The sequence below is a fragment of the Colobus angolensis genome, unplaced genomic scaffold, assembly GCF_000951035.1.
Source record: "Colobus angolensis palliatus isolate OR3802 unplaced genomic scaffold, Cang.pa_1.0 Scaffold30, whole genome shotgun sequence".
NCBI lineage: Eukaryota > Metazoa > Chordata > Mammalia > Primates > Cercopithecidae > Colobus > Colobus angolensis.
In genome coordinates, this window is record NW_012116266.1 from 8,328,762 (window position 1) to 8,342,509 (window position 13,748).

General features: G+C 42.1%; 2 protein-coding genes across 4 annotated transcripts in view; one reads left to right on the forward strand and one right to left on the reverse strand.

Annotated features, from left to right (window-relative positions):
• The window catches only part of NIF3L1 (NIF3 NGG1 interacting factor 3-like 1 (S. cerevisiae)), a 16,627-nt gene extending 16,056 nt beyond the window's left edge, over positions 1-571 (reverse strand). The window contains exon 1 of one of the 2 annotated variants that reach the window (XM_011949942.1): positions 510-571. The gene's annotated coding sequence lies outside the window, so the exon portion shown is untranslated. Of the gene's footprint in view, positions 1-251 lie in introns of both variants that reach the window. The other variant, XM_011949943.1, reaches the window with a different exon arrangement.
• A 40-nt stretch (positions 572-611) lies between these two features.
• Positions 612-13,495, forward strand: PPIL3 (peptidylprolyl isomerase (cyclophilin)-like 3). Of its 2 annotated transcripts, none has more exons than XM_011949948.1 (6): positions 612-657; positions 2,154-2,228; positions 4,013-4,087; positions 7,328-7,421; positions 8,268-8,335; positions 13,373-13,495. In XM_011949948.1, the coding sequence occupies exons 2-6, from the start codon at positions 2,226-2,228 to the stop codon at positions 13,493-13,495; spliced, it is 363 nt and encodes a 120-aa protein (XP_011805338.1). In that variant the 5' UTR covers positions 612-657; positions 2,154-2,225. The 2 variants fall into 2 exon arrangements, with proteins under 2 accessions (XP_011805338.1, XP_011805337.1); XM_011949947.1 differs by lacking the exon at positions 612-657 and adding an exon at positions 748-947.
• Positions 13,496-13,748: the final 253 nt, after the last annotated feature.

Genomic DNA, 13,748 nt, shown 5'->3' on the forward strand with positions numbered 1-13,748 from the left:
AAAAAAAAAAAAAAAAAAAGGAGCACCGACTCTGAAGCCAGTCTGAATCCGAGAGCCAGAGCTGTGCAACAACAGGTAAATGACTTACCCTATGCATTTTCCTCCTTAAAGGAAGTAGTGCCCAGGCCATAATATCGCGAGATTTATATGTAAAGCTGGAAACAGCTCCTATCCTAAAGTAAGCACTGTTTAGTATTAAGTAGCATCAGTAGGGCCCCTTTGCAACTTGCAAACCGCTCCCTCAACATTACCTCATCTATGCCTCATTTCAGTGCCACTTCAGGCCTTTTCCAGGACAGTGAAAAACCACGAGACACAGCCAGTAAGTCTGAGTCAGGACCCCTGACCCACTAGTGCGCTGTGCTCTCGTGCAGCAGGGCAGTTTTCTGACCCAACCTCTTCTGCTCTGCTCTGCAGCACCAACATAACAATCACAGCCGACCCCAACCGGCACCTACCGCGAAGGTCACAACGACACTTAACGGGTTTTTAAATCGCCCACTACTCACCAGTCCCGGAAACTTCCCTGCGTCACTTCCGGTCCTGCGTCGGCGCTCCGGGCGCTGGGGCAATGGGCTCCCCATAGCGGGAGAGCTGGGCGGAAGTGGTCCTTTCCGTTTGGCAGCCGAGTGTAAAGCATTGCTTGAGGTTGCCCAGGTAGTTCTCGCCTTACATTTCTCTTCCCAGTGCAATTATTAGTAGAGCTCCGTTTCACTGTCAAATTTCCGGTTGGGGATAAATTACATTGTCGTTTTGGTTTGAGATAGGAAGGAGAGGGGAAGGAGGAGGTGAGGCGGTAAGGGGCGTTCTCTCTCTTGGGTCCCGCTCCCAACTTCCGCTGGCCCAGAGAAACTATAATTTTGAACTAACAGACCTATGCTGGCATCTGCGATTACATTTTTCCGGTTTTAACAACCGCTGTGCTAGACAGAAGTGGTGAAGCCCAAGTATGGAGTAACGTCATTAATTTTTTCATTCACTTATTCGAATGCTTGCTGAGTTCTGTGTTGCTACTAGTTTAGTTCTTGGGATACTGCGAGTGAACAGTTGGGCGGCGAGGCTGTTGTTGCAACGTCAGAGTAAACGAAGGGCCCTGCACGGTGGCTCACGCCTGTAATCCCAGCACTTTGGGAGGTCGAGGCGGGAGGATCACTTAAGGTCAGGAGTTCGGGACCAGCCTGGCCAACACGGCGAAACCCCGTCTCTACTAAAAATACAAAAATTAGTCGTGCATGGTAGCGTGCGCCTGTAGTCCCACCAACTCGGGAGGCTGGGGCACGACAATCACTTGAACCCAGGAGGCGGAGGCGGAGGTTGCAGTGAGCCAAGATCGTGCCACAGTGCACTCCAGCCTGGCGACAGAGTGAGAGTCCGTCTCAAAATGAAAAAAGAAGAAGAAGAAGTTCATAGTATATTAGTGATAAGTGCTGTGGGAGAAGGAAATAGGAATGTCCTAGGGCTAAAGGGCTAACGCAGTTTTATGTAGGATTGTCAGGTCAGTTAAACTTGACATTTAACCAGAAATGTGGAGGTGAGGATATCAGCCGTAGAGACGTCCGAGTGTAAGAATTCCAGGCAAAAGGGACACCCAGTGCCTAGATCCTAAGAGTATCTGGGTTATTGGGGGACTTGCAAGGAGGCTCTTGAAGAAGAGCGAGCAGGGCAAGTAGGAGATTGGGAGGCTTGAATAGGGTAGGATCTCTGGTCATTACTTCTGTAGGTGGGTTTTTATTACGTAGAGGATGCCATTAGAGTATTATTATTATTATTATTATTATTATTTTGACGGAGTCTCGCTCTGTCACCCAGACTGGAGTGCAGTGGCACAATCTTGGCTCACTGCAGCCTCCGCCTCCCGGGTTCAAGTGATTCTCCTGCCTCAGCCTCCCGAGTATCTGGGATTACAGGCATGTGCCACCACACCTGGCTAATTTTTGTGTTTTTAGTGGAGATGGGGTTTTGCCATGTTGGCCAGGCTGGTATCGAACTCCTGACCTCAGGTGATCCACCTGCCTCGGCCTCCCAAAGTGTTAGAATTATAGGCGTGAGTGACCGCGCCCGGCGAGGATTTTTATTTAAAATGTGCAGTAAAGTGAGCGTGTGTGAGTTAAGACAGAAAAATAAGCCTAATTCTTTTTTTCTTTTGGGACTAGAGACTTACTTTTAAACTGGCTGTAAGACTCTGATAAATTACATAGTCCTTCCTGAAACCACTAAGAGGAAAAATGGTAAGTTTTGAACAATTTTTATGAAATGTCTTTCATTGTAAGTAATTTTTAGAAATTCAGTCAAGGGCAATAAAAGTGCATGGAAATTGCAGTGGAAAAAGATAGAGAAATTGCATACCATAGAAGCACTTAATATGGAATAATTCTTTTAAAAAATACACAAAATTACTTTAAAATTCTTTAATGTTGTCACTTAAAATGCACAGAATTTCGCTCTTGTTGCCCAGGCTGCAGCTCACTGCAGCCTCTGCCCCCTGGGTTCAAGTGATTCTCCTGCCTCAGCCTCCCGAGTAGCTGAGATTACAGGCACCTGCCAGCATGCCCAGCTAATTTTTTGTATTTTAGTAGAGACGGGGTTTCGCCATGTTGGGCAAGCTGGTCTCGAACTCCTGACCTCAAATGATCTGCCCGCCTTGGCCTCCCAAAGTGTTGGGATTACAGGCGTGAGCCACCACGCCAGGCCAGAATTTACCTTTTATGGAGAAAGGCTGATTACAAGATAGATATAAATGGAAAGGGAGAGTTAAAGGAGCAGAAGAGAATAGACAGGTCTGACAATTTTAATTGGATTGTTTTGCTCTAGATCTAAAGTGGGCAACTAGGCTGGGCGCAGTGGCTCACACCTGTGATCCCAGCACTTTGGGAGGCTGAGGTGAGATGATTGCTTGATCCCAGGAGTTCAACACCAGCTACTTTAAAAAAATAAAATAAAATGAGCAACTAGAACCTGAAGTAGAAAAAGCAATGAGAATAGTGCCCTGCTTCTCCCTCACACATCTTTAACCTGGTCATATTCTCTAACTGCTACATACTATTTAAGAAGAAGAAGGCTGGGCACAGTGGCTCACACCTGTAATCCCAGCACTTTGGGAGGCAGAGGCGGGCCGATCACTTGAGGTCAGGAGTTCGAGACCAGCCTGGCCAACATGGTGAAACCCTGTCTCTACTAAAAATACAAAAATTAGCTGGGTATTGTGGCATATGCCATTAATCCCAGCTACTTGGGAGGCTGAGGCAAGAGAATTGCTTGAACCCAGGAGGTGGAGATTGTAGTAAGCAGAGATCACGCCACTGTACTCCAGAGTAGGCGACAGAGCAAGACTCCATCTCAAAAAAAAAAAAAAAAAAAAGAAGGAGAAATGAAAAAGGAACCCTCCAAATTATTTTCTCCCTCTGTGGAATACAGTATTATATCAAGGGGTATACAGGTTACAGAAAAACAGGTACAACAAAAACAAAAAGCAAGCAAGAAAGCACTGTGGTTATCTCTGAGCATTTAGGATTTAGAAACACTGACACTTGTTATATTTTTGTTAGTCGAGAAAGGAATTATTTTTTAACCTTATTTCTCAGAATTAAATTACCTAAGGAAAATGGTGGAAATTATGTTTTGAAAGATCATTTTCTCATCATTTTTCTATAAATAAGGATGTTGGTGAATTGCCATGTACATCAATAATACACAATTGTTTTTATTTTTCTTGATAAAATTCAAAGTTAAAATAATTCTTTCCATCAAAATATTTACTTCCAAATTTTTATCATGGATACTACTTAACCCTAACATTTATATTCTGGAGTTTTTTCTCTATGTTGAGATCAATTTTGAGAAAAAAGTACAACTTAGCTCTAAGAGCTGCTTTGTGGACGAGTCATCTCTGAAGCAGTATTTCTGTCTGTTTTTATTCAGATTATCATCTTGAATATCCACTTAGGGAAATAAACAGTGCATAAAGTCACCTAAAGAAATTTCATTTGTTCTCACATTTTCTCTCCTTTTTAAGTCTGTGACACTGCACACAGATGTAGGTGATATTAAAATTGAAGTCTTCTGTGAGAGGACACCCAAAACATGTGAGGTAAGTACCATTTACGTATTCAATTTCAGTTAATACAACAAAATAACCACTTTGGAATTGAATAATCTAACCTAAATGACAACAACAAAACTTTCTGTAAAACCATTGTTAAGGAAAACCAGCCATCATAACTTCTGGCCTGATTTCCACTTGTTTGTTCAATGTCAAATGTGGATCAAAAAGAAACTAGATAATTTTTCGGTAACGATAGAGTAGCCAGTATCTTTTTCTTTTGACTGATTTTCCTTGGGAAACGTAATCATTAGGACATTGTATTACTTTTTTTCTTTCTTTCTTTTTTATTTATTTATTTATTTTTTGAGACAAAGTCTTGCTGCGTCCCTCAGGCTGGAGTACAATGGTGCGATCTTGGCTCACTGCAACCTCCGCCTCCTGCGGTCAAGCAATTCTTCTGCCTCAGCCTCCCAAGTAAGTGGGATTACAAGCGTGCACCACCATGCCTGGCTAATTTTTGTATTTTTAGTAGAGACAGGATTTCACCATGTTGGCCAGGCTGGTCTCGAACTTCTGACCTCAAGTGGTCTACACATTTCAGCCTCCTAAAGTGCTGGGATTTCAGGCATGAGCCACCGCACCCGGCCTTTTTTCTTTTTTTTTCAAGACAGAGTCTTGCTCTGTCGCCTAGGCTGGAGTACAGTGGCGTGATCTTGCTCACTGCAACCTCCGCCTCTGGGGTTCAAACAGTTCTCCTGCCTCAGCCCTCCGAGCACCTGGGATTACAGGCACCCACCACCATGCCCAGCTAATTTTTGTATTTTTTTAGTAGAGACGGGGTTTCACCATGTTGACCAGGCTGGTCTCAAACTTCTGACCTCAGGTAATCTGCCTGCCTCAGCCTCCCAAAGTGCTGGGATTATAGACATGAGCCTCTGTGCCCGGCAGAATATTATACTAAAGAATTGTTGCATACCTATATATTTTTTGAAACAGGGTCTTGCTGTGTCGCCCAGACTGGAATGCAGTGGTGCAATCACGGCTCATTGCAGCCTCAACCTCCTGGTCTCAAGCAATCCTCCCACCTTGGCCTCCCAAGTAGATAGGACTACAGGTGTGTGCCACCATGCCAGGCTAATTTTTAAAAATTTTTTATAGAGATGAGGTCTCACTATGTTGCCCAAGCTAGTCTCAAACTCCTGGTCTCCAGCCATCCTCCCCACCTCAGCTTCCTGAAGCGTTGGGCTTACAGGCGTGAGCCACCATGCCTAACCTGTTCTATACATTATTTTGCCTATTTATTTATTTATTTATTTATTTATTTATTTTTGAGACAGAGTTCTGCTCTTGTTGCCCAGGCTGGAGTGCAGTGGCACAATCTTGGGTCACTGCAACCTCCGCCTCCCAGGTCCAAGGGATTCTCCTGCCTCATCCTCCTGAGTAGCTGGGACTATAGGTGCCAGCCACCATGCCCAGCTAATTTTGTATTTTTAGTAGAGATGGGGTTTCACCACGTTGATCAGGCTGGTCTCAAACTCCTGAACTCAGGTGATCCACCCGTCTTGGCTGCCAAAAGTACTGGGATTACAGGCATGAGCCACTGCACCTGGCCTGTTTCACCTGTTTAAATGACAAGGATGGAAGGAAGAAGAGTCACCTGTATATATTCATTTATTCAACGATTATTTATGGCTGGGCATGGTGGCTCACATCTATAATTCCAGCACTTTGGGAGGCTAAGGTGAGCTCAGAAGTTCTAGACCTACCTCGGCAACATAGTGAGACCCCCATCTCTACAAAAAAATACAAAAAGTAGCCAGGTGTGGTGATGTGAGCCTGTTGTCCCAGCTACAAGGGAGGCCAAGGTGGGAGGATTGCTTAAGCCTAGGAGGTCAAGGCTCTAGTGAGCTCTGATCACACTGCTATACTCCAGCCTACGTGACAGAGCAAGACCCTGTCTCAAAACAAAACAAAAAAACCATTATTTGTGAAAGGCTATCTTGCCCCAGAGTCTGGAAATACAGTGATGAGCAACAGGCACTCCTTATCCTCATGGAGCCAGTATTTTAGTTGTGAAAATAAGCAGGGCAGGAAAATTAAGTAATTATATTTTTAAGAAATTATTTTTATTTATTTATTTATTTTAAAGATACAGATGAGGTCTTACTATGTTGCCCAGGCTGGTCTTGAACTCCTGGACTCAGGTGATCTTCCCACCTCCCAGAGTACTGGGATTACAGGTGTGAGCTGCTGTGCCTGGCCTAAAATTAAATAATTCTAAAAGGTGATAATGCCTTGAAAAAAAGTAAGTGTTAAGATAGAGATTAATGGGAAAGGAAGAAGGTGAGGGCAGACGTAGCCAATAAACTAATACTTAAATTAAATGCAAAGGTATGAGGGCATCTCTGGAAAGAGGTATAAAAATAATATTCCAGCTATTCAGATTCAGAAAAGATTGTGAAATAAAATTTTAAAAAATTCCAAGGCCAGGCACGGTGGCTCACACCTGTAATTCCAACATTTTCGGTAGCTGAGACAGGAGGATCATTTGAGCCTAGGAGTTCAAGACCAACCTGGGCAACATAGGGAGACATTGTCTCTACGAAAAAAAAAAAAAAAAAATTCCGGGTATAGAAATACCAGGTATAAAGTCCCCCAGGTAAGAAAAGCTGCCCCTTTTGGATTAATTGTCAGAATGCTGATGGGATTTAGGTAGTAAGCAACAAGAAAGCAGTTCTTAATATATGTGATGAGGAGATAAGCCAGGTACTGCAGGGCTTGTTAGGCCCTGCTGATGATTTTTTTTTGTTTTTTTGAGACGGAGTTTCTGTCGCCCAGGCTGGAGTGCAGTGGTGTGATCTTGGCTCACTGCAACCTCCGCCTCCCAGGTTCACGCCATTCTCCTGCTTCAGCCTCCAGAGTAGCTGGGACTATAGGTGCCCACCACCACACCCAGCCATTTTTTTTGTATTTTTAGTAGAGACGGGGTTTCACCGCAGCCAGGATGGTCTTGATCTTCTAACCTGGTGATCTACCCACCTCGGCCTCCCAAAGTGCTGGGATTACAGGAGTGAGCCACCAAGCCCAGCCGAAGATTTTGTATTTTATTCCAAAAGGAGAAGGAAGCTATTGAAGTGTTCTAGGCAGGGAAATGACATCCAAAGTAATGCCAAAAGTCGTAGTTTAAATATGCTGCTATCACGTTTTCAGTAAATATGATTGGTTCTTTGTCTTAACTAGGTTTCTGCTGCATCATTTCTCAATCATTATTTTTACTCTCTTCAGAATTTCTTGGCTCTTTGTGCCAGTAATTACTACAATGGATGTATATTTCATAGGAATATCAAGGGTTTCATGGTTCAAACGGGAGATCCAACAGGTAAGTTATTCCATTAACTAAGATCTAAGGAACTGAACGTATAGTATGAAGAAGTGGGTAAAAGAAGAGGAATTAAAAATGTGGAGTTTTTGTTTTGTTTAATAAGTTCTGTTCTACAAGTGCAGAACATGTAGGTTTGTTATATAGGTATATGTGTGCTATGGTGGTTTGCTGCACCTATCAGCCTGTCATCTAGGTTTTAAGCCCAGCATGCATTAGCTATTTGTCCTAATGCTCTCCCTCCCCTTGCTCCCCACCCCCCAACTAGCCCTGCTGTGTGTTGTTCCCCTCCTTGTGTCCATGTGATCTCATTGATCAACTCCCACTTATGAGTGAGATCATGCGGTGTTTGGTTTTCTGTTCCCATGTTAGTTTGCTAAGAATGATGGCTTCCAGCTGCATCCATGTCCCTACGAAGGACATGATCTCATTCCTTTTTACAACTGCATAGTATTCCATGGTGTAATTTTAAAGCAGAAATTATTAGCACCTACACCTAAAATATGAACAATATTGTGCTCACTTTGGCAGCACATATACTAAAATTTGAACAATACAGAGAAGATTAGCGTGGCCCCTGCACAAGGATAAGACGCAAATTTGTGAAGCTTTTCATGCTACAATATATGTATGAACAATATTTATAAGAAGGGTTATTCTTTTTTGTTTTTTGTAGGTCTGTTTTAATCTTCAGGTCTGTGAAGTTAAATTTGGGGAATTAGGAGAGGCCATATCAAATTTTGTTTATATTTAAGCAGTCAAACTCTATTCCTTAAGTTTTGGGAAATGAACTTGTTATCAATTTTAATTAAATACCACTTTCGATTTGCTTCTCTTGTAATATAGGAACTGGAAGAGGAGGCAGCAGTATATGGGGCAAGAAGTTTGAGGATGAATACAGTGAATATCTTAAGGTAAATCCTCAATGCTTTAAAAATCTATTTTTTGAAAATATTTTTGAAAAAAATTTTTTTTTTTTTTTGAGACGGAGTTTCACTCTTGTCGCCTAGGCTGCAGTGCAGTGGCGTGATCTCAGCTCACTGCAACCTCCGCCTCCCAGGTTCAAGTGATTCTCCTGCCTCAGCCTCCCAAGTAGCTGGGATTGCAGGCATGTGCCACAACACCTGGCTAATTTTTTTTGTATTTTTAGTAGATATGGGGTTTCATCATGTTGGTCAGACAGGTCTCAAACTCCTGACCTCAGATGATCCGCCCGCCTCGGCCTCCCAAAGTGCTGGGATTACAGGTGTGAGCCACCACGCCCAACAAAAAATCTATTTTTTCATGCCTTGGTTGCGCATGGAAACTTTGATACATGTGTTATAGTAATACAAGTTAACATCATTGCAAAGTGAGTAGACTTTTTTATAGTTTTTGTACATTTGACAAATGATGTCGGGGAGACTTGATAAATGGTGGTCCTAGCCTGACGTGTAATGGAATCCCACTACCACATGGCTCTTGATATTAAGTGAGTTCATCTTTGAATCTAACCTGAAATGTTTAACTAGTAGTGTACCAAAGAGGCTTAATATCTCACCATAAAATTCATATTGAATGACATGAAACAGTGGCCTTTTTTGAGAGTGGGGAGGAAAGACTATCAAACTTCCTGGTTGCAATGTTGCCCATTATCAGTGCCCAGCTTTTATCATCTTCTGTTAGATGTTTGAATATCCCTGTATTAATCTGACTTAATACCTGTGGTAGATCGCAACTAGGTTAAAGAGAAGTGCATATAAATAGTCTTTACCATGGTAAAATTAGGGATTTTTAATTTTCTTTGTTATATTTTTCTGTGTTTTTCAAACCTCTGTGGAGTCATTTTTTTTTTTTTTTTTTGTCTAAAATAAAAAACTAGTGCATGCCTAGTTTTAAAAATCAATTCCACTTCCCAGAGATACCTTCAGTTGATAACTTATTATGTGGTCTTTCAAACTTTGTATCTCCATAGAATGATAACTTTACGACTAGAAAAAGAGCGATGAAGTATCCTCAATCAGGGCCAGGTACAGTAATCCCAGCACTTTGAGAGGCCCAGTAAGGAGGATTACTTGAGGCCAAGAGTTTGAAACCAGCCAGTGCAACATAGTGAGACCCCCATCTCTACAAAAAAAATACAAATATTAGGCTGTTGTAATGGCATGTGCTTGTAGTCCCAGCTACTCAAGAGACTGAGGTGTGGGGATTGCTTGAGCCCAGGAGATGAAGGCTGCAGTGAGCCAAGATCATGCATAGAACGAGACCCCGTCTCAAAAAAAAAAAAAAAAAGTCTACTCAATCAAAATATGCAGCTTAAGTGTATTATTATATTTCCATTACATTAAAATGTACCCACAAAAATTCTGAAAAAAAATTCATTGCAGTGTTTATCTCTGGATGATGAGACTAGGAATAATTTCTTTTCGTTTTGCTTTTTTTAAAACCTTTTTTTAGAGGCAGGGTCTTACTCTGTCCCCCAGGCTGGAGTGTAGTGATGCAGTCTTGGCTCACTGCAGCCTAAATTTTCTGGGCTCGGATGATCCTCCCACCTCAGCCCCCAGAGTAGCTGGGACTACAGGTGCATGCCACCATGCCCAGCTAATGTTTGTATTTTTTGTACAGATGGTGTCTCACTGTGTTGCCCAAGCTGGTTTCTTTTACTTTTCTATTGTAAGGAAATATATTAGTTTTGTTACAGGAGTTGAGGCTGGGAGGTGATAAACTTTTTGAAAAGTCAACTTTTTCCTGAATGAATAACTAAACAATTTTTTAGGTATTAGTTACTACATTAATGACTGCTTCCATATACCAGTTGAAAACCAGAGACTGGCTATGACAGAATCACCTGTGGAACTTTGTTGTTTGTTTTTGAGACTGGGTCTCACTCTGTTGCCTAAGCTGAGTGCAATGGCCTGATCACGGTTCACTGCAGCCTTGACCTCCTGAGCTCAAGCAGTTTCTCCTGCCTCAGCCTCTCAAGTAGCTGGACCACAGGAGTGCACCACCATGCCCAGCTAATTTCTGATTTTTTTGTAGAGACGAGGTCTCGCTCTGTTGCCCAGTCTGGTCTGAAACTCCTGGACTCAGGTGATCCTCCTGTCTTGGCCTCCCAAACTGTTGGGATCCCAGGAATGAGCCACTGCAATTGGCTAGAAGTTTTAAAACTATAACAGATCACGGCCTTGCCCTCCTAAAAATAAACAGTCAGTAGGGCTGGTTAGGACTGAGACTATATTTTAAGGTTCCTAGATGATTCTTTTGCAGGCAGAGTTAAGAACCATTACATAGGCCTGGCACAGTGACTCACGCCTGTAATCCCAGCACTTTGGGAGGCTGAGGCAGGCAGATCACGAGGTCAGGAATCAAGACCATCTTGGCTAACACGGTGAAACCCCATCTCTAGCAAAAAATACAAAAAATTAGCCGGGCGTGGTGGTGGGTGCCTGTGGTCCCAGCTACTCGGGAGGCTGAGGCAGGAGAATGGCATGAACCCGGGAGGCAATTCTTGTAGTGAGCTGAGATTGTGCTGCTGCACTCCAGCCTGGGTGACAGACCGAGACTCCATCTAAAAAAAAAAAGAACCATTATGTATTATACACCTTATACACCAAGGTTATGGATATGTATTGACTGTTCGTATCTTCTGACCCAGGAATTCCATTCCCAAATGTTTACTCAAGAGAAACTTGTAAGTATGCACCAAGAGACATGTACAGGAGTGTTCTGATGTAGTGTTTGTAATAGCAAAAGTCTAGAAACAACCCAAATGTCCCTTGATTGTAGATAAATCACCATGTAGATTGTGGATAAATTGCAGTACATTCATCAGTGAAATATCAGTAAAAAATCAGTAATAAACTATGGCTGTGTGTACTTGTATGACCTCAGAACTATAACAATGTTATTTGTAGAGAACATTTCCCAGAAGACTAAAATGTTAGGATGTAATTATATTCAGAAGGAAAAAGAAAGAATGTGTTGTTTAGGCATATGTAATGTGTTCGGGCTGGGCACAGTGGCTCACTCCTAAAATCCCAGCACTTTAGGGGGGCCCAGGTGAGAGGACCACTTGAGGCCAGGAGCTTGAGATCAGTCTGGGCAACATATTGAGCCCTTGTCTCTACTAAAAGTTAAAAAATTAGCCAGGTATGGTGGTGTACATCTGTAGTCTCAGCTACTCAGGAGGCTAAGGTGGAAGGATTGCTTGAGTCTAGGAGGTCAAGGCTACAGTGAGCTGTGATTGCACCACTGTACTCTAACCTGGGTGACAGAGCGAGACCCTGTCTCTAAAAAAAAAAAAAGAAAAAATGAGAAAAAAAGTATTAGAATAGTGGTTACCTCTTGTAGAGGCTGAGGTAATAGATGGAGAGGAGCACATAGATATATGTAATTAATTGGTAACTTTTATTTTTTCTTGAGCTCCCATTATCCAATGAATTGGTAAATTTTAACTCTGAAAGCTGGGAAATATGTTAATGGGTGCTCATTTTATTAACTTATATTTTTCTTAACTATATGTTTGTGTATGTAGTATTACATGTGTATGTGTTAAGTATTACATGTGTATGTATTAAATATTACATTTGATTGGTAAACACCTTTTAGGGAAACAAGCATTAATATTTTGATATTGGTGCATCTCTATGACTTATTAGCGTCACCCAATGAATAGCTAAAGCTAGAGTAATTGGTGGAGTTATTTGTAGTGTATTACAGGCACCTCCCTGTAACATAGTTCACAGTTATATCTTCATTCTTATCAGTAAGGTCCTTTTAATTTCTCTACACAGTCTCTTGTAAACAAATATGATAGTAGAGCTAGGTGAGACCATTCTTAGATTGTTCAGTCCTGGGGTTATAAACTGACTGCCCATGAGTGGAACACCCACAGATGCATTTTCTATGGCCATTAGTTAAAAAAAATATATTTAATGCCATTAGTTAAGAAATAGCCTATTCATTTTGCCAGACTTCATCTCTCTTTAATGTTTACATTCTGCCCAATTGTCAGTTTATCTGCTTGACCCTTGTGAGCATCTGAATTATGAATAGACCCTTGAACTAGTCCAGCCTCCCTTGTTTTACAGATAAAGAAACTAGCAAGAGTCCATTATATGTGAGAAGAGATTGTGGGCAAATTGGTTTTGTTCTCTGCCTGATCGTTTCATTCCAGCACACTATTCCTTAATATAAATGTAAGGTTTATTTATATTATTTGTTGGTGTTCCAAAAAGCGTCCATGGCTGTATTTCTTCAAAGTGAAAATGAAGTGAATTGAGAAATATGGTTTGATATATTAACCTTTTACATACAAGTTTTCAAGTATACGGAAAAGGTAGAAACTGAACATTTGGATTACCCCTAATAGAAGTTGGTTAAATGTTTTCTTGCTCCCTTAAATATTGTGAAGGTAAAGAGTGAATGTCTTGGCTGGGTGTGGTGATTCACACCTGTAATCCCAACACTTTGGAAGCTAAAGCAGGCGGATCACTTGAGCCTGGGAGTTAGAGACCAGCCTGAGCAACATAGTGAGACCCCTATCTCAAAATATTTTTATTTTTATTTTTTTATTTTTTTTTTGAGACGGAGTCTCGCTCTGCCGCCCAGGCTGGAGTGCAGTGGCCGGATCTCAGCTCATTGCAAGCTCCGCCTCCTGGGTTTAGGCCATTCTCCTGGCTCAGCCTCCCGAGTAGCTGGGACTATAGGCGCCCGCCACGTCGCCCGGCTAGTTTTTTGTATTTTTTAGTAGAGACGGGGTTTCACCGTGTTAGCCAGGATGGTCTCGATCTCCTGACCTCGTGATCCGCCCGTCTCGGCCTCCCAAAGTGCTGGGATTACAGGCTTGAGCCACCGCGCCGGGCCCAAAATATTTTTAAAAAAGAAAACTAAGGTGTGCCTGTCTTCTTTCAATACTGTATTTGGGATGGTTATATAAAAGCACAGTTAATACTTTGATGTGTCTTTTTCAGCACAATGTTAGAGGTGTTGTATCTATGGCTAATAATGGCCCGAACACCAATGGATCTCAGTTCTTCATCACCTATGGCAAACAGCCACATTTGGACATGAAATACACCGTATTTGGGAAGTGAGTATTCTGGTTATGGTTTTCTTTTAGCATTTCAGCGCAAGTGCATATGCTCAGCTGTGATAGTAGCATAACTAATATTGAAAAGAGTGACGCAGAGTGCAATGCCTCACACCTGTAATCCTAGCACTTTGGGAGGCCAAGGTGGGCAGATTGTCTGTGGTCAGGAGTTCGAGACCAGCCTGGCCAATGTGGTGAAACGCTGTCTCTACTAAAAATACAAAAAAAAAAAAAAAAAAAATTCCGGGTATAGAAAT